Source organism: Acipenser ruthenus, chromosome 28 (assembly GCF_902713425.1).
Source record: "Acipenser ruthenus chromosome 28, fAciRut3.2 maternal haplotype, whole genome shotgun sequence".
In the NCBI taxonomy this organism is placed as follows: domain Eukaryota; kingdom Metazoa; phylum Chordata; class Actinopteri; order Acipenseriformes; family Acipenseridae; genus Acipenser; species Acipenser ruthenus.
In genome coordinates, this window is record NC_081216.1 from 14,541,045 (window position 1) to 14,564,627 (window position 23,583).

A 23,583-nucleotide genomic window follows, 5' to 3' on the forward strand; every position below is an offset into this window, starting at 1 on the left:
CTGTTTTATTTTAGTAAAGCACTACAATGTATGTGTCTGTTTCAATGTATTATAAGACATAAAATGCAGCAGTACTAAATTGCATTGGCTAGTTTCACAAGATAACATTAGATAGTGAGCAGAAGAAATGAAGGAGAATTATTGGGATGTGAATCTTCATTATTTATATGCACACTTGACCTGTACGGTATTCACAATAGCTGTCAAAGCAGAATTGGCTGATGATGGATAATGGAAAGCCCCTTGAGATTAAACATCTCATTCACATGGGTGACCGGGCTAATCCAGCTCTGTGAAGCCAGGCATATGTGTTTAATGCTATGAATGACATTTTAATCATGGCATTGTTTGAAAAAGAGATTAGATCTGTGTGCACAGTCCTACAGTACTAACAGAATACCATAATGGATATCTGTGCATATCATTGCCCCTGCTCTCTCATGTTATGACACACCTTTTTTATGGATATTTTTGTGAAAATGAAATACTAAAAGATAATCTTCATGCTTATGATAAAAGTGATGGCTTCATCATCTGTAGTCAGTTATTTTTCAACGGTTCAATTGGTTGTTGTCTGTGTAAATGGTAAAGCTAGGGGCATAAAACAAATAATCTTTAAACTTTCCACATACAGCCCATTTTATAGCCAGGAATTCCAAATTTCCAGAATGAAGGTGATAATTTTATTCAGCTTCTTAGTTTCCCCTTCTGCTTCTGGTAAATAAGTCCTTTTTCTGACACGTCAGTGTGTAAGACAAATGGCAAGCTAAAGTTTGGGTAGACAAGGACTGGAGAACAGATCAGTTCATCTCCGAGTTCATCTTCTGTCCATGTCACGGGCGTCTTTGAAGATAACTGACCTGTCTGATTCAACTTTTTGTGCTGCTTCTTTGGTGGTGAGGTGAGTTTACTCTGTTTCTCTTCCCCTCTAGATTGAAGGAGATCATCCAATAGTTTAGCAATTCTCTGAAAATCCTGTATAGAGGAGCGGTAGTAACTTAAAAACCCAAGTAGTTTTTGAACTTCTCCAACTGTGGTTGGCTTCTTCTCTCTCAAACTGGTAACTGCTTCAACATCTTTTGGATCCATTTGAATACCAGCTTCTGATACAAGGCGCCATGCATAGCTGACTTATAGCTAGTCTCAGTTTAACACCATTTCTTTGCAGACACTGAAACACTCTTCATACTGTTGACACATGGTCTTCAAATAGCATAGCATAAGATGTCATCTAGATAAGGTACGCAACATTCATCTCGTAGTGTTTCCAGAATCTCTTTCATGCTGCACTGGAAAGCAGCAGGTGCATTCATAAGACCAAATGAGATACAGACCTATTGGTACAATCCCCAGGGTGTGATGAATGCTGTTAAATGTATTGAATCTTCTACCATGAAGCCCTGATGGCATGCTTTTCCCTGGTTCAGAATAGAGAACCATGAGTTACCACCCAGCTTGTCTGTCAGATATGGTTTTCAGGTTAAGTTCCCTGTAGTCAATGTGCAGATGGAGGCTACCATCTCTTTTTCGCATGTACACTAGTGGGGATGAGTAACAAGATCTGGATCAAACTACCCAACCCTTGGCCATTTAATGTTGTTGTGACAAGGATGACAGAAGTTGAGACTCAGAGACAGTTTGGAAAGTTAAAAATAAAGCTTTTTAATAAACAAAAATACAAAATAAACAGGCACAAGGGCCAAACAAAAAGGTTCTAAACACAAAAAACACATAAAACAAAACTTACAACAAAATAAGACTTCCAGGCTGGGCGTTGCCTTCACTCGTTACCAAAACAAAAAACAGCACACACAGAAAAAACACTTGCTTCTTCTCCTCTAGAACTCTCTCTCCCTACTGGGAGGCTGAGGCCTCCTTTTATGTCAGGTGGCTGGGGACTAATTGAATAATGAATTGGTTGATTGCTCCCACCTGACGCAATCAACCTGGGTAGGGAGGAGAATTTAACTCCTTCCCTGCCAGTATTTCTACGGGCAGAGCCCTGCTCTGCCACAGTTGTATATACTGCTTAACGTTCTGTATCGTGGTTTAGGTATAGAATTGTAAGTCTTCTGCACTGGGGTGTCATCTTTCAAAACAAATCTTCAGCTGTTTACTCTGAATGTTACCAATATCTCCTTCATCGGGCCTGACTCCTCATAAAGCATTTTTCTGACAACATGTTCCTGCTTAGGGTTCAGATAGCTTAAGTCTACAGGTGGGTACAAAAGATCCCCTTCATGGGGCTCCCGAGTGGCGCATCCAGTAATAGCACTCGCTAGAGTGCAGGATGCGCTCTATAGCCTGGACATCGCCGGTTCGAGTCCAGGCTATTCCACAGCCGACCGTGGACGGGAGCTCCCAGGGGGCGGCGCTCAATTGGCCGAGTGTCGTTCGGGGGGAGGGAGGGTTAGGTCGGCCAGGGTGTCCTCGGCTCACCGCGCACCAGCGACCCCTGTAGACTGGCCGGGCGCCTGCGGGCTTGCCTGTAAGCTGCCCAGAGCTGCGTTGTCCTCCGACACTGTAGCTCTGAGGCGGCTGCACGGTGAGTCTGCAGAGTGTAAAGAAGCGGGCGGCTGACGGCACACGCTTCGGAGGACAGCGTGTGTTCATCTTCGCCCCTCCCGAGTCAGCGCAGGGGTGGTAGCGGTGAGCTGAGCCTAAAAATAATTGGGCATTTCAAATTGGGGAGAAAACAATAAAAACTAATTGGCAACGACTAAATTTAAAAAAAAAAAAAAAAGATCCCCTTCAGTTGCTTGACTCGCCTCTTGCCTATAGATAGGCCTTATTTCCCATCAACATGCTGGCTACTGCCTTTACCGAGTTGTCAGGTGTGATGTTGTCATCCTCTATCACAGCCCTGTTTTCAGTGGCTGAATAAACTGCAGAAACAAACTGAATATTTCCTGAAACAGTTCTTCCTGGTATGCAGTGCAATTGTAAACAGGTACTGTAATTATAGAGGGTGACCTTTCAGGCCTGCTTGTAACCCCTTCACTAACATCAAGGTCTTCTAAGGCTGGATTGTCTTCCAGTGGCTCAAATACTGCTACACCCCCCCCCATACTGTGGTGTTTGAAATCTACTCTACCCTTTACATTAACTACATGCCCCATGGGTATTTTAATGCACTTCTTCTTGGTTATCCATGGAAATCAAACTTACAAGTGCTTTGGCATTGTTTTTTTCAATTCCCATTACTTTGCTCAGCAGATGTGACCGACCTTTAACACCATCCTCAACCCCACTACTATTTGTTCTATTTACCTCCTCAATGACACTGAATCCCAAAATAGGTGATTTGACTAATTTGACTAATTTAGAAGGGTACATGTATAGTAGGATGGATGCTGTCACTGCCAGGTTAAATCAACTTGCACATCAACCCATCCATCAAATGGCAAAGACATGGCATTCGCTGCTATCACATCTAATTTACCGTGCACACCCATTAGCTCTTCAAGTGGACATAAAGTATGCTTGAATAGGTATTCTTCTATCTAACATACTGACTTGAGCTCCTGTATCTAGTAGTACTGTTACAGCAGTGCCATTCATGTAACACTGAAGCAAGCATTTTACTCCAACTAGTTGGACTGTGAACAGAACCTAATTTGCATACCACACACAACTGAGCCCTTTCCTCTTCCCCAATCACTGGTAGTCCCTCCTCAGTTATCGGCTCGCGTTTCCTGGATCAGAAAATTTCATAACACACCCCATGGCCCGTTGTTCCTCTTTGCCACATTTAAAACAGTGGGTGCAATTTGCATTCCCCTGCCTTAAGCAGTGATAGCACAGCTTGCGTCACACTTCAGCTGGTGTCTGATCAGTTAGAGTGGCATTTAACAACCTCATTTGACTATTTAGTTGCTAGTTGTTTTGGATAGATCCATCAATTCAATCAATCAATTGTGTGCTAAATTCCTGAATAGCTTTTGAATTGTTTTCTGCCTGAGCTGAAAACAATTGAGCTGAGTTGTGGGTTTGCTTTTCTGGTTTTGATGACCAGCTATCAGGTTGCACACTGCGTAAGTGCGTAGATTTTCCAGGTGACGCAATCCCGACCCTTTTCTGCCACTCAGTATCATCATTAATTGCTTTTATGCCTTGTTCTAGCAACACCCCATCTGTCAGGTTATCTCAGATAGGTAGGGTTTCAGATCTCGCCAGATGCTGCTATGCTTAACATTGAGGCCTTGGTAGACAGTATGGATAAATACTCCCTGCACTGTGGTGTGATCATTTTGCATTTCTGTATTTGACTGGCGTGATGCAAATAATATCTTTTGTTTAAGCTCCATCATTCGATAAGGAAATTGAGGATTCCTGATCATTTTGTTTGGAACTCATTCATTCCTGAAAAGGCTCTGTGCTGTTTCTCTCACCCAAGTGTGCATTTAAAAAGATTTTCAACTCTGCAAGTGTAAGATCATCTTCAACATATTGCAAGTGTAAGATCATCTTCAACATATTGCAAGTGTAAGATCATCTTCAACATATTGCAAGTGTAAGATCATCTTCAACATATTTTTTAAGTCTCCAGGTTTTATTACTCTGAGTACACTAATTATTTCAGACTCACTATACTGTTGCTTTAAGCCTTCACCAATTTGCTTGGAAATATTACTGAGCCCAATATCAGGGCTCCCTCTCGTGGTAGCTTGCATAGTTTGGTTTACTGTGTTGTTAGTAACAGAACTGTACTGTGCTATTTTGTCACCTACGTCCTGATAGTCATTTAGTAACATTTGCAATTGGCTAGTTTTATTCTGTGCTGTTTTTCATTTTCTAAATTTACCACATTTTTCTCATTTGCCAGCTCCTTTGTACAGCGGTATATGCGCTATGCTTTTGTGTGAGAGGTCCTAGGTTCGCGCCCGCCCTCCGCCTGTGTGTGGATTGCCTCGCCATGTGTGATGCTCCTGCCTGTGTTAACTGAGATAGCTGCAATATAATCAAACATTTCCTCCTCGTTTTCAGCATTTAACCGCAGCTAGATTTTTATGTGGTATCTGCTCTAGCGATAACGCTACTTTCTGCATTCAGCCGACGCAGGCCTTTTTAAATGTACCAGATGACATCTTTTCGCACTGTGGGATCACTCATTGCTATGCTGTTGTCCAGACTCTTGCCCCCAAAATCTGTTATGGGCCCTCGTGTAGATAGTCGCGTCTTGTGGCAGATTAATTATCTAGATATAAGTTAAGAAAGACAGAGTCTGTATTGTTGCTTTCGCTTCAGTGGTCAGTTAAGTTCTGATTTCATTTTACAATTAAATATAAAATGCACACAATTACAGAAAGGAAGAAGTGTGTTTGGTTAGCATATACTTCAGAAATAACTGTTTGTATTTCAATTTTAATAACCATTTATGTAATAACATTCAAGTTATTTTCACCCATACATTAAACATGTGGCCCAGTAGTCCTCAGAAATATCCATGTGGTTACGTGGTACTTAATATTTATTTTTATCAGCTTCTTAAAGAGCTATTAGACAATAACAGAAGTTTTATGTTTTAGAAGCAACATAATAGTAAATAAAAAGTTAATAAATAGTGTATGAAACCTTCAATATACTAACCTGGATATAAGTTAAGAAGTCGCTGTTGCTGCTTTCACTACAGTAGTCAGTGAAGTTCTGAAGAGCAAGCAACGGTAGTACAGTACGGTCCTCGCTGATTATGAAGAATTTATTATTATTATTATTATTATTATTATTATTATTATTATTATTATTATTATTATTATATCGGAATAATGATTGATAATTGGGATTATACTTGTTTTGATGTTCAAGAAGTTCCTACAACCAATATGGACTTTATAGAGGAGCTAGCCTATCCATCGTTAATAGTGAGGTTATTTTTTCTCGCCATTACTGAAAACCCCAAGATATTCCCACTGAATCCATTCGATACCATGACTCTATGACTCAGAATTCAATCTCTTGTTCATTTTGGTCCATTTGAAGTTTATGCCCCGCATATTGTGCATAGTAACTATAGGGATGGATTCTGCTTGCTGTGGCCACCCTTCACAGCTGTGTATAGAAAGGTATGTCTGACAAAACCCTTCTTACATGTCTTCCTCCTAGCATGTATCCACCAGCTCTTGCATACCTGCCTTCATCTTTCGCCTATAAACAGGTCCACTTGCTGTAATAGCCAAAGTTGTGATCTAATTTATTCCTTCTCTCCATGGTCATAATGGTGTATATTTTTTTGCATGCAGTAGTTGTAAATGTTGGATAGGCTAGCTGTGTCTGAGAAATGTGTCTGAGAAATGTAAATCTCTGATTGCCTGTCTTGGCTCCCAACGGACTTGAGAAACTTGAAGCACTGCATGCCACATTGGTCAAACCAATAAAGTTATGTAGTGTTGAGACTAACATATAAAGTCTGGCTGAGTATATCTCCTTACGCTTACACACACACACCAAGCAGGCTTCCTAAAGCACCCTAAATACTAGAGATGCAACAACAACCAATAGATATGTGTGCATATATTACTAGTCTTTCTTGTATTCATTTAAATCCAACGACAGAATTATGGGGCGAATAGTGAATTTCTGAGCTTGATCTAAAAGTAATTCTCCGATATTAGCTGTTAAATATAGGTTTAAGCACACTTTATTTTCCAAACATTGTACTTGTATAGTTAGTTAGTTCACAAGGGTAGCTGTAAACAACCTTCCAGGAGCTCATTAGGCTATCCTCCTTTGTGGAATAACTATTGTACTCTATGAATCCTCTATACAAATGTCCGATATTCGATCAGTATATTGGTTGCTGATAGCACCAGTATTAACTACTGTATTAAAGAACCAGACCCATTTGCACCAGCAATACAACACTTGCCTGTCTGGCCTGCAGGGGGCAGAGTCAGTAACTGTATGTTTTTTCTCTGTGTTTATTTCTTACTGTGACCATGGTGACAGGAACGTGAATTCAGCCTAATTATTTTTTCTTAAAGAAATGAAGAGCTGTTCATTTTATAAAATGTCTTAAATTGACAGTCAGGGTGTTTTCTGAAACATTAGCAGTGTTTTATATAATTTATTATTAATAAATTAATCTCTCAGACCACCAAAGTGTGTGAATCATAAGCATTCAGTGCATCTTATTTAGTTGTGCAGTATATATGGTTTTGTATGAAAAATAATTAGTAACAGTTAAGTTCTTATGGAATAAAATTGCTAACACTTCACATCTCGACGAGCGAACGATTACATGATAGAGACACTCGCAGGAACAAGAGGGAGACATGAGGAGGCTCAAGAGGCTTTCCACTAGAAGAGGACAGATAATAGCAGCGACTGTGAAGAGTATTCTTAATCTACAAAGCAAACCTGACATCCAGAGAGAACTTGTACAGAGACAGCTAGTGCCATCCATCCCTAAAAGCAACACGTTGTAAGGATAATTACAGGCCAAGATGTTATAGCAAACACACTGCTGGAACACTAGACAATCTTGTTAGAGCTCTTCCAGTCTGTTCAGCCTCTTGTGTTCAGTGATGTGATCAGACAAGGATTCCTTAAGAGGTAAGAGGAAGGGTCTACCATCTCCCTAATCCCTTTTTTAAGCTAAACTAAGCCCTTATACTTTCTGAGATGCAGCTGACAATCCATTGTTTCATTCAGTGAGCCCTACTAAGGGTCTTCAAACACATCTCCCAAGAGTAGAAACCGAGATTTCAGTAACATTCAGTTCAGTTAGCAACAGCCTGGGAGATCGGGCCATGCTCTCAGTAAATTGTGTTTTTTTTCCAGATACATGCCGAATTTGGAATCCTTGGTAAATGCTCACCCACACCTTGATGGTTAAACTGTACAGGACACTGAAGGGCCGTAGCGTGCTGTCATCCTACACTTTGTCTCTGCTTCTTGCTGTAGCTCATCTGTCCCTTTCTCCCACAGGGAGTCTGTTTAAAAGTAATTAGCTTCCAATTACATTTTAACAGTTTATTGAAGTCCCCTTAGCACTTATGATGGTGCTGGAAATTAGAGTAGGCACTGATATTATCTGTATAATTGTATCTGATAGAGTGTAAAACCAGCCATTCTTATATAAGATATTTTACTGTACTTACTAATATTACCATGCTTTGACAATATTGATGTAAATCTGCATTTTCACAGTGTCCAATAATTACTCAGTGTTATATTTGTTTAAATACATATTGAATAAATGTCATATTCAACACTTTCCTACCACTTATAAGGGTATCAGTACATATTCCACTCAACCCCTGTCATGGCTTGTGGCCATCATTGTTTGGCGAATAAATACGGTACACCATGAATAGTCGCAGCCGGTCCTGAAGTCAGCCCAAAGCATAAATATGGCTATATCAAGTAATTCAAAGAAGCACCATTGTAAATATTCTAAAAAGATAAGGCGGCACTTATGTAATTCGATTCTAATTACACTTTAATAGTATCCCTAAGAGGCACACACTTGAGCACATTGCAGGGGGGAGTGTTTTGCAGGCAGCAGCTGTCAGTCAGGATGAGTCAGGATGAGCCAGGCCCGGGGCCATGGAAACAAACTGGTTATTAAGAAACACTGGAACTCTCTCCTTCGCCCTCCCACATAACAGAGCTATTGCAACAGGATAAGCCCTGAGACGTTCCATCATGTTTTCTCAAAGTCATGCTGACTAATTTACTCACAGAGTATCATAGGGACAAGTTTCATGCTTGTGGTCCTGCAGCTGTAACTTCCTTTAGTGAATGCACACAAACAAACAAAGTAAACAAATCAGTTGTTCATCCAATAACACCACATCTAATTTTGTCAATACAGTTCTCCCACACATCTATTCTATTTGTATAAGTGTTCATGGCTACAGCTAATCAAGTTGAGAGAGTATTTCGAGTATTTCTTGCGCTCTTTTTGCTGCAAGAGAAAATACACTCTTAACTTGATTAGAGGTAGCCATCGAACACTTATAAACATATTATAAGTCATTAAATCTTAATGAAAAACAAAAAAAGGTGTTAACTCTCAGTGTAGTTATAAGTATAGTTGCTGCTAATAGCTTGTAATGGGTTGATTTATAATTCATATTTAACATTCTAAGATAACACAGTGATATATGGCCAGCAAAATGAATTTGATCACTTTACTTAAGGAAGATACATTTCTTGGAGCCATCATGAGAACTCATATAGGAGTCGCTCCTGGTCATGAACACAGTGTTTTCTTGTGTAGGAGAGGATACTGGCTGTCTCTCCTGGTCATGAACACAGTGTTTTCTTGTATAGAAAAGGATACTGGCTGTCTCTCCTGGTCATGAACACAATGTTTTCTTGTATAGAAAAGGATACTGGCTGTTTCTCCTGGTCATGAACACAATGTTTTCTTGTATAGGAGATGATATTGGCTGTCGCTCCTGGTCATGAACACAGTGTTTTCTGTAATAGAAAAGGATACTGGCTGTTTCTCCTGGTCATGAACACAGTGTTTTCTTGTGTAGGAGAGGATATTGGCTGTCGCTCCTGGTCATGAACACAGTGTTTTCTGTAATAGAAAAGGATACTGGCTGTTTCTCCTGGTCATGAACACAGTGTTTTCTTGTGTAGGAGAGGATATTGGCTGTCGCTCCTGGTCATGAACACAGTGTTTTCTTCTGCTGGAAAGTAATTCACGGTCTCAGGCAGGTTCGAGGAATTCAGCTTTTCATTAACAGTGCCTCTCTGTCTCCCCCAGTGCCAACACCATGCCTAAACAAGTAGAGGTTCGAATGCTCGAGGGCCACCAGCCACCACAGGAGCCCTCTGCCCAGCCCTGCTGTGGGGGAATCTTCCAGAAATTAGTCAAGAACCTGCTGCTCTCACTAACCGTCTTCGGTAAGTATGTGTGTCTGTCATAAATACATTACACAGTGTATGAGATCCTTCTGGTATATGTAATGTTAGGGTTATTATCTGGTTGTTTGCTCAGAAGTAACATTGTGTGCTGAAAGTAACAGTGCTTCACTGTAGCTGGTTAACCAGCATTTGATACAAGAGTAATTATTATTATTATTATTTATTTCTTAGCAGACGCCCTTATCCAGGGCGACTTACAATTGTAAGCAAATACAATACAAGTAATACAGTAATACAAGTAATGAGTCACAGCTCAACTACTATGTAATTTTAAAGAAAGGCTATTACTGCCATCATGCCAACATTAGCATTTTGAATTCAGATTTTTAATTGAAGAAAAAAGAAAAAAAAGTATCAGGGGTGGGTTCACTCTGACAGTCTTGGGCAGTAAAAGCGTGGGCTTTGTCTGCTCTGCAGCCATTCACATAACATTATTTCTTTATAGTATACCCATTCGGGTATATTTGCACTGTCGCTGGTGTCTGTGTTGAATAAAAGGGTAACTCTTATTTAGGATTTGGATGTGGCAAAATATATCACATGCAGTTGCTTTATGCGTGTAAGTGATAGTGACAATGCTGTTTAAAGACATTATTTGACATTAACATAAATGAATTAAACATTTGATCAGTTTCAGTATAGGCATTACAAGCATTGCCACATCAGTCACCATTTTTATTAGTGATGGGCACCAGATATTGATATTATCATTCAATATCGATAATAATTTCCATATCACAATATTGTGGGATTTAAAATAATATAATCCTACGGAAAGCTTGCAGAGACATACAAACGCAGTATAATCAAGTTTTATATTAAGAAACAATACCCTCTATGCATACCAATCATTGCCAGTTTTGTAGGAAAACACCACACACTAAAGTATTATTTAACCATTTTATTCTATTGATTTGCTTTTAAGTACCAAACGCTATTTGCATGCTGCATTAAGCTTTAGCACAATTGACCGTCCACAGTGTTGACAGTGTCATGCCAAATTTTGCACTGCATTATTTTGAGATATCCGCATGTGTCAGTGTTTCATTTAGGAGGTGTAATAAACAGAGGCATCCTGGGATCCAGGACTGAGACAGATTTAGAGAGATTTCACAAAAATTACCAAGCTCAATATGTTGACAGATGTGCATTTTATGTAACTGAACAATGTCAAGCGACCATCTGGGCCCCTGTGTATATTGCTGCTGGAGTCTCTAGCATACTACACAGATACCAAAATACATAAAACATAAAACATAATTGTGGGCCCTGTGACAGGCTGCCTTGTAGTGGTTTGGAAGCAAAGTGACTAAACAGTCCAGCAAGCCTGATTTTGAATTAAAAAAATGAGGAGTATTTATTATTTGTTTACAACATAAAAAAACAGAATGTGTATACAGGGACCTAGGAAGGAATCTGCATGAAGGTTGTCCTCCAGGAAAAGGTTGCTGTTGTCCTTCAACTGTGGAAAAGAGTTCAGGGGTCATAGGAATTGTTGTGGTGAGGGAACGTAATTGGACATTCTACATTGCGGAGAAAAATGGTGGTAAAATAACTGGCCAGACTAAAAATTACAAAAATAAAAGCTTTAAATTATTCTTCAAAATATGATTTAGTAAAGAAATTACAGTTATTCAGTAATCTGTTGTTGGTTTCTTTATAACCAACCTATAAATAGAAATCGGGTCCAATATTATGAACAGGGTCTTTATTTCATAATTACTTTGGCCCTCATACTAGAGACCCAATCGTCCATGAGAGAGATACAATTACAGATTCTGTTCAATTTCTGTTGTATTTCTTAAAATATTTGTTTATAAATTATACTTCAAAATGTACATCCATGAAGGTGGACCAAAGCACACAAAAAATATATGAAATAAAACGACCAGGAACCTTTTGAAGGAGTGAGATTTGCTCAACCTCCCCCACAATATTGTAATATTTCTTTACTGTAATTATTCATCCCCAGGGAAAAATCATCAGAATTGATGAACGTGTTCCAGAAAGTGGGGGTGGAGAGAAGGCCAGCCAATGAGATTGCTCCCCTGGGGGCTGTGAGCAGGCTGGTTTATCTATGTTGATTTAGTTTTTATAATATTGCATAAAGATCTGTGTTGAAGCAAATAACAATAACCACTAACAAACTGAAGGAAATGCTCTCAGTACCAGCAAGGGTGGTCAATCTTAAGAATTGCTAGAAAAGTCTTTGTTTTCTGTTCCCTTATAAGAAGCTAATGGGTCTGATCTACTGTGGAGAGTTTAGACCAATCTATACCTATACTATCTCCTATACCAATCTGTCATTTTTTAAATTTCGCCAGTGCAAAATAGCTCCTGTAGTCTGGCTTTAGAAGATATTTACAGTACTTATACTGCTGTTTCTCTGTAAAGGAAAAAATATAAAAAACAACAACATATTTCTATGATTACATATTGTGAAAAGGATTTAACCAGCCCTTTTGGTTTGTGGTGCTGTGGGTGGGACATTTGTTGCCAGTTTCACATACATAATCATCCCCTCTTCAAATATAAATGATTTTAATGTGCAAGACATCTCAGCTCGGAGGGTATAATTCTTGGCACGACTTAAATGGAGACCCAGGCTTTCAAAACAGCAGGCATTGTCTGGCATACCAGCTTCTGGCATTCATTTTACTGAGAAATATTGACAGGACTGGCTGGGGTTGGCTACCTCTTACAGAGACAGGGCCCTGGCTGTGATGGGGTACTGTATCTATATCTTACAAAGACCTTGGCATTAATGGGGTACTTCACTGCCATCAGAAATAGTGACACCCTCAACAATGTTCCTATAGAGAAAGGTGGCAGCCCCATGTGTATACCCAGCACTGCTACACAGCCTGGGCTCTGATGGCTTTGTTTGCTAACCACAGCCTCTCTGTGCTTCCAGGCGTGATCCTGGGGGCAGTGTGTGGGTGCCTGTTGCGCTACGCCTCCCCTATCCATCCAGACATCGTCATGGTCATCGCCTTCCCCGGGGACATCCTCATGAGGATGCTCAAGATGCTGATCCTGCCTCTCATCATCTCCAGTTTAATCACAGGTTCAGTACCCGCTTTACCATGTACCATCCCTAGATACTCCCTTAATAGGTCCATAGGTACGCTGAACAAGGCTTTTAAGATCTAGCCCTTTTATCTAAGCAGAGAAATGTCCAGAAATATCAAATTTGAGACTGTAATATTGTAAAAAATAATTTTAATTTGGTGTTGTTTTCATCATACAATATGCTGTGTATTACATTTATTTTCCTTACATTTTTCACCTTAAATGTAGCAATATTGAGGTGTACTAAAACCATTAAGTTTACTTCCTATTTTACAGCTAATAGGACCCCATCTAAGCCTTGCCCTTATAATAGTTTACCAGTGTAAACTGTGCCCATAATTTTGCAGTTTTCCCATGCTTTCCCATGGTTATACTGTGCATTTACCATAGAAAACTATGGTTTGCCATATTTTGTATTATACTTTACCATATCTCTCTGGGCTTTACAATGCTAACCTGCTTTAAAACATGTTGCTGTGCTTGACTGTGGCAGTCTTTGATAGGGGTACAAGTATGTTCTATGCTGAGTAAAATACTGTAGGTTCCTATTACCTGTAACACAGGACGAGAAAAGGACCAAGATAATTGGAATTTGCTTAAAGTCAAAGTGAAAATAATGTTTAGAAAACAAAAACGTCAACAGTAAAATAAGGGATATGTGAGAATGTGCTTCTGATAGTGAATGCATGCTTTGGCTTGTTTTTTAAACTATTGTTCCTTGTGCTCCTAACCCCCTCACCCCAGGCCTGGCTGGGTTGGATGCCAAGGCGAGTGGGCGCCTGGGCACCAGAGCCATGGTGTACTACATGTCAACGACCGTCATTGCGGCTGTACTGGGGGTGATCCTGGTCTTGATCATACACCCTGGGAACCCCAAACTGAAGGAACACCTGGGCGAAGGCAGCAAGAACGATGAGGTTTCCAGCCTGGACGCCTTCTTTGATCTCATCAGGAACCTCTTCCCAGATAACCTTGTGCAGGCCTGCTTCCAGCAGGTAGACTAATGTCCTAACCTCTTCCATGGGGCTCTAACATTGCTCTTGGGATACTCACAGCCTCTGTGCGTATCCCAAGATTGACTGGGGTCTTTTGTCATAGGAGCATCTCCCCCTATCTCCCAGTATACAGTACTCCCCTGCCTTGCTAACTCTGCTCTTGTCTCTCTACTCTGCCCACACAGATCCAGACGGTCACCAAGAAGGTACAGGTGTTCCCAGAGCCAGAGGAGATGGGAGAGAAAGGGAATTCCACCATGGACCCATTCCTGGAGGCAGTGAATGCTACTGTGGTCCCTCCTGATCCTGTGTTCATCACCAAGAAATCATTGGAGTTCAAAGGAGGAATGAACGTGCTGGGTAAGAGGGGATGGGTTGGCAAATCTGAGTAACTGATTCTTAGACGTTGCTGGTGGGCTTTTAAAAGGGTAATCTCCAAAGCACTCTTATAAGCATAGTATTCAGCATCACTTGTACCACATGGTTATTTTGTTGCCTTTATTAGGGTTTCTATTCCTTAAATGTTGTAACTGTAGCAAGTGACATGCAGCAGCCTTGTTGTCTGAGCCCACACTTCGCTATCTCCCTGTGATGTGTGTTGATGGGGAGTCTTACCCCATGCCTCGCTATCTCCCTGTGATGTGTGTTGATGGGGAGTCTGAGCCCACTCTTTGCTATCTCCCTGTGATGTGTGTTGGTGGGGAGTCTGACCCCATGCCTCGCTATCTCCCTGTGATGTGTGTTGATGGGGAGTCTGAGCCCGCTCTTCGCTATCTCCCTGTGATGTGTGTTGGTGGGGAGTCTGACCCCATGCCTCGCTATCTCCCTGTGATGTGTGTTGATGGGGAGTCTGAGCCCACAACTCGCTATCTCCCTGTGATGTGTGTTGGTGGGGAGTCTGACCCCATGCCTCGCTATCTCCCTGTGATGTGTGCTGATGGGGATTCTGAGCCCTTCCCTCGCTATCTCCCTGTGATGTTTGTTGATGGGGAGTCTGGAATGGGTTACCTAGTCATGCTGTTGAGGCAAAATCACTTGGATATTTTAAGACCCAACTTGACAAAGTTTTGAAATCAATCAGCTACTAGGAACCAGGCAAGATTAGATTGGCCGAATGGCCTCCTCACATTCATACATTTTCATATGTTCTTATATTAATGTGACAGGTACTGTAAGTGTTCCCTGGTGTGTGTCCACAGGTGTGATTGGCTTCTTCATTGCCTTTGGGATTGCCATGGGGAAGTTGGGGGAGAAGGCCAAGCTCATGCTGGAATTCTTCAACATCCTCAATGAGATTGTCATGAAGCTGGTCATCATGATCATGTGGTCAGTGAGGCTCTGCACAAACCCCAGCTCTCTCTGTAAAGATATCTGTTATCTCCTTCTGATATGGGGTTGATATTCACTGCCATGGCTTACTGTGTTAAAGTATAGCATTAGTATACATTGCTGCATTCGTATACATTGCTGCATTAGTATACATTGCTGCATTAGTATACATTGCTGTATTAGTATACATTGCTGCATTAGTATACATTGCTGCATTAGTATACATTGCTGTATTAGTATACATTGCTGCATTAGTATACATTGCTGCATTAGTATACATTGCTGCATTAGTATACATTGCTGTATTAGTATACATTGCTGTATTAGTATACATTGCTGCATTAGTATACATTGCTGTATTAGTATACATTGCTTCATTTGTATACAGTGCTGCATTAGTATACATTGCTGTATTAGTATACATTGCTGTATTAGTATACATTGCTTCATTAGTATACATTGCTACAAGCATCCCTACTTTATGTCTTAAGTCAAACACTATGAACATTTGATTAAATTAACAAAAGGTCAAAGTTCAGGTTTTCTATGTTAATCTATTTGTAATTGAGTTAATGACAAAAGGTATATCTTTGCTAGGATTTTAAAAGCTGTTTCATTCTCTTCGATCTGGTGTGAACCTTTAGGGGGCTATGCAAGGGTTTCAGATGTGTTTGTTTCCTGTTATTAGTGTTCACTGATCCCCTTTTCTTTTTTTTGCTCTTATAAAAGCATCAGTAGATACATCTAGATAGACATACAGACAGACAAACAGATAGCAGAAAAACAGATATCGTAAGAAACACTTAGATATAGACAGACAACGTGGAAATTAGGTGGAGATACACTTAGAACAGAGGAAAGGAAATACTTCTTTACACAGAGAGTATTGAGGGTATGGAATGGGCTACCTAGTCATTTTGTTGAGGCAGAAACACTTGGATCCTTTAAGACCCAATTTGACAAAGTTCAGAGATCAATCAGCTACTAGGAACTGGGGGAGCTTAAATGGGCCAAATTACCTCCTCTTGTTTGTAAATGGTCTTACGTTCTCATAAATAAACAGAAAAAACCCTTAAACAAATGTAAGATATTATACGTAAAGCAGTGGTTAATGCTGCTTGTGTTCCCCAGGTACTCTCCGCTGGGTATCGCCTGCTTGATTTGTGGGAAGATTATCTCTATCAAGGATCTGGAGGTAGTAGCTCGCCAGCTGGGAATGTACATGGTGACTGTCATCGTGGGGCTTGTCATCCATGGATTGATCTTCCTACCACTCATCTATTTCGTCTTTGTGCGCAAAAATCCATTCACCTTCCTTGGGGGCATCTTCCAGGCCTGGATCACTGCTCTGGGCACTGCCTCCAGGTACCTTGTCCTTGATAGCATCATTCAGCGTGCTTTTGTTCGTTTCAATGTGCTATTCTCAGGATATACCTCAATCGCTCTGCTTAAATTACACTGTATGTTCCAGGGTCAGTTTGTGGTAATCTCTTTGGAATATTTTTGGGCTGTGTTTTATTATATTTATTTCTTGTTTTTATGATAAATGTATCATATGGAAATATGAAAGCTACAACACACAACAAGATGTTCAATTATGATGTTGTTCGTCATGAAGCGAAACCAATTTTTGAACCCCCTGAGTGTGTTACTGTGTTCATCACCCTGAGTGTGTTAATGTGTTCATCACCCTGAGTGTGTTAATGTGTTCATCACCCTGAGGGATAGATGTACTAAAGTGTTGTGGCTGTCACAATAGTCACAAATGAGTTGCAAACAAGTCAGAAATCTTGGGTGAAATGTACTAAACATGTGCAATGTTATCAGTGACTTTTTAGGGAATGCTTTGTGGCAGCAGTTTTGCTTTGCTGTTCATCCTTAGATGAATATTAATTATGGGTGTTCCAACATAAATTCTCAAAAAGAGGGTGCAAATTAGGATTCTCAAATATTATAATGAGATGTACTGAAAATGCCGGCAATTGCGACACTTACAATTGCATCAATTTGTTAAGAACTTTTGAAAGCATTTTTGAGGCGAACACCCAAATAACTATTCTTCCCCTAAAAGCAGGGTGTACTTACAAGCCTTGAAAACAAATTTCTATGATATTTCTGGTTTCCCCTCCAGCTCATTGTAAACATCTGTATAGGAATAGGAAACACACCTATTGTGTTAATGTGCAGGTAGTTTGTAATTGTGTACAATTTAGCACTGCACCACTGACTAACTTAAATAAAAACTGACAGTATACGTTTGGCTTATAGGCACTATAAATGACTTATGAGCACTATAAATGTATGTGTGTGTGGGGGGGGGGGGGGTGATTTTATTGTATTTCTTTAAACACGACACCTCCTTATGTTGGACAAACATATCTGGTTTAGTGAGGGGCTACTGTATGATTATGAGAAGCTTTTTGATAGAAACACGTGTTTTATTTGGGGGTAAAGGTGAGGGCCCCACTATAGAATCTGATGGTATTAAACTGCCTTTCATTATTTATTCCAAAAAATGTCGCACGAACATTTATTCCAAAAAATGTTGCTAGAGATCTCGCTAAGATCTTATCTTATTAACTTATTAACGGCGCTCTTATTATCATATTTTTTCTTAGTACATACGACAAAATGTACACTTTGCGAATTGTTGCAAAACAATGCAAACTGTGGTGTGTCTGCGCTGCGACTGGCCCATCTTAGTACATCTACCCCTGAGTGTGTTACTGTGTTCCTCACCCTGAGTGTGCTATTTGACTGATAAAATGGCACCCCCCCCCCACCTCAACCCCCTCCTAAGTTGTCATGGAAATCAGGCAGGTTTGGCGACATATCTGCACAGCTGAACATTTTTTAGCCAATGAGATTTTTCTCTCTGTTCTTGCCATTTTATAAATTGTATTAATATATGCTTAAATTTCACAATTTGTTAAGCAATACTATGCGGTAAACAAATTTTGAAGGTACAAATTGTTAAACTTGAATGTAAAATGTAAGATGACAATATTTATGAGAAATTACTTGATATTGTTTTGTTTGTTTGTTTGAAAGAGGGCTCAGACTAGTCTACTCATAATGAATTGCCTTCCCTCACTCTGCCTGTCTATTGATAGCGCCGGGACCCTCCCAGTCACATTTCGCTGCCTGGAAGAGAATCTTGGAATCGACAAGCGTGTGACACGCTTCGTGCTGCCTGTCGGTGCCACCATCAACATGGACGGCACTGCGCTGTACGAGGCTGTGGCTGCCATCTTCATCGCACAGATGAACGGGATCCATTTGGACGCAGGGCAGATTGTAACAGTCAGGTGAGACACCTACTTCTTCTCCAGTTCTTTTCATGTCACTGCATAAAAAAGAGAATTAATGCAGCCCTGTTATATCCTGTGTTGATTAGCAAATCATTAATGCGAAACAAAAAGCTAATGAAATAATATTACCTGTCATGTGCTTGCATTAGCTATACACCTCGTGTATGCAGTTCTGAAAGAAGCACATGATAGGTTAAAGAAAGCCTTCAGTTCATGTTTAGGTAGTTTGTTATACTTGAACCTCCTCTGGAGTTAAAGCAATGCACTGGCAATTAACTAAACAAGACTAAACTGAATGATACGCATTCTCTCAGCTTGACAGCAACCCTGGCCAGCGTGGGAGCTGCCAGTATTCCCAGTGCTGGACTGGTCACCATGCTGCTTATCCTCACAGCAGTGGGGCTGCCTACGCAGGACATCAGTCTTCTAGTGGCTGTCGACTGGTTTCTGTAAGTAACACTATTCCTGTGTCATTAACACATACAAATGTTACTGTTACAAACCAAGATACATGTGGGCACGCAAGAGTCCTAAAATTGTGCTTTAACAAGTGCACATTTTGCTCTGAAACAGAAAGCTTTTGGAAGTTGAACTGCATATATTTTCTGTCCTTCAAAAGGCAGAAATAGGCTTTATTTTCCTGCTATTAGTATTAATAATAATTGTTGTATAATTAGGGCTCCTGTTTTTTGTATTTTATTAATTTCATTTTCTGATGCTTTTTTTTTTAACTATTTTCGATTTTTATGTAAATCGTTTTTTTTTTCCAGGGATTTTGTTTTTTATATACTGTATGAAATTATTGTTTTTGGTTACATTCCAAAATGCTTGGCCATTTATTTCTGTCAAAATATGTATAGTAGTAACTCAACAGTACTTGCACACTTAAGTTGTACCATCTTTCCTTTGTGTCTTCCACAACAAAATCCTTATGGTCACGGGCACATTCTTCTGGGGTTTTTGTGTGTAGGCATTTTTTACATTTCGCCACAATTTGCAGTTCTGTTTTAAATCCTCTGTATCTTAACTGTAATACAGTTTTAAATCCTGCGAACAAGCCTCCTTTCCTAATTGTAATCTCCTTTTAAATCTCGCAAGTGGAGTCTCCAATAGAAATGTAGGAATGTGCTGCCACTCAGTAGTTGGGGCGGGTTTAAAGTATTCAGAATGAATCAATGATAGATATAAGTCAGGAAGGAGGGACATTAGTGTTTGTTAGTGTTTGTTAGGGGTTTTCTTTTTTTGGTAGGTTTTTGCTTTATAAAGGGAAAGGTGTGGTCAATGTTAATTGAGTAACCATTTCCACAGTTTTTCTGGTGTTTTCCGGTGTTTATTGACTTTTTTGTATCAGGGTGTTTTATCTGTTTTTATTGATTAAAACCGAAAATCAGAAGCCCTGTATGTAATATAGTACAGTAGAAATCCCCTCACCCTCTACAAGCAACAAAGAAAATGGTATTAATAGAGTGTGTTCTAATTGGTGTATCTTTATATCAGAGAGTGGTCTTAATTGTGAGCTAGCCTTTATAAGGAGATGATCAAAAAGAGAAAGTTATTATTAGAGGCGGCCCCTTTATACCGCAGAACAGGTTATAAGCATGAATAATGGAATAATGCTGTTCTGCTAATGCTTGTATCCTCATTATAAAGAGGAAAACAAATTGCCAGTCCATGGCTTCCGACTGTAGCGTTATAAAGGGAATGCACTGTACACGTTTCAGGCTAACTGTATGTGTTTCCATGTAATCCTGAATTGAAGATCTAGATCTTCTAAAATGAATAATAGCCAAAGACTTGTAATAATCTTGTAAATATTTTAGAAATGGTACTAAGTACTTTAGTTTATTTCAATAGTTAGTGAAGAGCTTCTTGTCATTCTGTAAATCTACTTGTTCTTATAAGGTTTTTATTGCTATTACAGTACAAGCTACTCTTAAATTCTTTATAACATACTTTATAACATATTTATACAGTAGATGCATTATTGATTGTTTATAATTGATCCTCAAAGTAAATCCATAACTGTATCACTCTAGTTGTTGCTGTGGATTTATAAACCATCTGGCTTTAATTGCCTAATGAGCATTCACACTGGGTTTACCAGAAACGGTGTCTCACTGAAAACCATTCACCAGTGGTTCAGCTCCTCAACAGCGTCTCATAACATGTGCTGTGTATGAATGCCTACATTTTCAAACTCACATTGAAATGATAAATATCACAGGGAAGGAACAGTATGGTCTCTATTTTCAAACAAAAAGCAAATTAATAAAAGTACACAGTTTGTAACAGTATAAACATAGCAGGAAGCAACTAGATGATACCATTGTTTAATTCCTCACTAAAAAATGTTTTGCCTTGGCACCATCTTAAAAAAAAGTGTCCTATGTATATAACTTTCATTACTGACTTTGCCTGACGTTCATGTCTGATCCGTTTTTTTAATTACAAAGTTTATTGTGAGACCCCCTGAACCCCATTGCAGTCCAAGGCACCCAGCTCTGTGCCCAAGGTGATCAGTGCGCCATGTCTGTGCTTGTGTGTCCCCTCAGGGACAGGCTGCGGACCTCAGTGAATGTGGTAGGGGATTCATTCGGCGCCGGGATCGTTTACCACCTATCCAAGGCAGAGCTGGATAGCCTTGATGCCCAGCAAGGCCACCCAGAAGAGATGGAACTCATTAAAACACAGGTGCTGTATGACGACCTCAAGAACCACCGGGAAAACAACTCCAACCAGTGTGATTATGCAGCTCACAATTCTGCTGTAGTAGATGAGTGCAAGGTACATTTCACATTTATGGATATAGAGACTTGTATATAGTGATGCACGCCTCCTCCTTTTTATTGCATGTTTGTATATATCTATCTCTCTCTCACTCTCTTTCTCACTCTCCCTCTCTCTATATATATATATAAACAAAATTATGTCACTTAGGATATGCATATTCAAAACATTTTTTTTTTACATTTACTTATAAATGGAACAGCAGTCTTTGTGCCACCCAGAGTTTCAATAAGCTCGTGAAAATCAGTACTATATCATGCTTACTGGGCCTTATGTGAAGCTAAAAAGGTAGATGGAATAAAAGAACTTTCAAAGTTGGTTAAGGAGTTTATTAATGATCTAAAGTAAACTTCTGTCAGTATACTTTACAATAGTTTTGGAGTCGTTATATGTTCATGAATACACCTTTCAGTCAAATTGCTGAGTTTACAAGTGTGTTAAGTACAATTTTCACAAGATTTCAAAGACAGTCTACTCGAACAAACGTATTCATTTAAAGTTGTAAAAAATCATGTTGAAATTTAAGTCAGTATGAAGCTGATACACACCTGTACAAGAACACTACATCAAATGCAGATCTATTGGTTGATCACTTTGCAGGCCCTTCAGACAAACATTAGAGTATGTTTCACAGCATATAAGCAAGCACAGTAAATTGACTGCTGTCGACAGTTTCGTAGTTTTCTGCTCAGGAGAGAATAACTTGAAGGCCCTGATGGCACGCCCCTGAAAATAACAGTGAACTTATTATTATAAGTCTAGTATACTTCAAGTGCTGGTAACCATTTGTTAGTAGGTGTATTTTAACTATTACAATGGTATTTCACTATTTTTAAAGCTCATTTTTAGTAAAGGTAACTGTTTTTAATACACCATTATTTATTCCAGGACAGCTCCAGTGCTTCTTTTTGCCACTAGACCCCTGGTGTCAAACCGGTGGCATAGAAATACTTAATACTTAAAACCTGTATTGCAGGTCAACAATTGTAGTTTGCTGTAATTGTAATTGGGTGATGCTGCCTTCTTTGTTCTCTTCTTCAGTGCAGCCACAGTAATAAAGCCATGCATTATTTAAACAAATAAATTTGATTTTTAATTATTGAAAATTATCTATATACAGTATATATTCCATAATTATTTACACTTTCATATGAGATGGTGTAAGTTACGTGTCACTAGTCTTTAATAAGTTTTGAATATAATGTAGTTACTTGAAAGAATAAAGTCACGTTAGAAACATACTTGAAAGTACAAATACTTTATGTAACTACTTCTAATGTAGCATACAGTTACACAGAAACCTGTCTGTGTAACCTTACAACTTACTGTCTTTTGAAAATAGAACAGAAACACTCAATGGTAAACCCCACTACTTTCCGTTGAAAGTAACTAGTTTTAAGTCAGAATTTATAGTCTTGTAGTAAAATGAGAAATGCAAAATACTTTAACTTCATAAAAACAGGAAGGATTCAAAATAAAGGACAAGCTCTCGTAATAAGATAAACTAGTAACTGCCGTTTCTAGCAGTCATGGGTTAGTTAAGATTTATCGGTGGTACAATAGCATGAGTTCTCTCTATTCACTAAATAAGCTTTTCCTTTCTAATATGTTGACAAATGTGATTGGGAGGCATAAAGGCTGATATTTCATGATGCACTGTTTGTTTTTATTTGCTGTACATTTGCTTGTTTTAATTTTGAGAGTGTTTGTATTGTCAAAGTCTTGTGAAGCTGACATTCAGATATGTTGTAATGCATGCATATATCACACAGTGTTTTGTTATTTAGAAACAAAGAAAATGAAGCTTTCATATGTTTTTATATTTTCATGCAATACCAGTCATGTGTTCTTTTTGAAGTTTTAGCCAAGAGGCTGTGTATTATAAGGATAGCTCAGTTGTCATCAAGTAGTGTTATGTATCTGTATACACTGGAGCAGAGATACTGTTTTCTTAAGGGACCCATTTATGTAGTTACAGTATTTATTTATTGATGTTATTTATTTATTTAATCAGTATTTTATATTTATTTTAAGGATGTGTAACAGGTGCAATTTCTATCATGTATTGATGCACTCTAGGAAAATTACTTAATAAAAGGAATTCTTTGTAAAAAAAAAAAAAAAAAATCAGTTGAAGCCTATCTTCTCTTTCCGTTAGCATCATTGATTTTAAAGAGACTCTGAAGAGTGAAATAACTATGTTCTGT

At 39.2% G+C, this 23,583-nt stretch overlaps 1 protein-coding gene across 3 annotated transcripts in view; it reads left to right on the forward strand.

Moving 5' to 3' along the window:
• Positions 1-23,583, forward strand: part of LOC117435065 (excitatory amino acid transporter 2-like) — a 74,509-nt gene that overhangs the window by 43,472 nt on the left and 7,454 nt on the right. For 2 of the 3 annotated variants that reach the window (XM_034057965.3, XM_059003037.1), the window contains 9 exons: positions 9,722-9,861; positions 12,797-12,949; positions 13,699-13,949; positions 14,135-14,309; positions 15,149-15,275; positions 16,410-16,643; positions 18,392-18,586; positions 18,904-19,038; positions 21,142-21,373. In XM_034057965.3, the coding sequence (XP_033913856.1) occupies positions 9,732-9,861; positions 12,797-12,949; positions 13,699-13,949; positions 14,135-14,309; positions 15,149-15,275; positions 16,410-16,643; positions 18,392-18,586; positions 18,904-19,038; positions 21,142-21,373 (1,632 nt within the window). In that variant the 5' untranslated portion in view covers positions 9,722-9,731. Of the gene's footprint in view, positions 1-487; positions 902-9,721; positions 9,862-12,796; positions 12,950-13,698; positions 13,950-14,134; positions 14,310-15,148; positions 15,276-16,409; positions 16,644-18,391; positions 18,587-18,903; positions 19,039-21,141; positions 21,374-23,583 lie in introns of those variants that run through there. The other variant, XM_059003036.1, reaches the window with a different exon arrangement.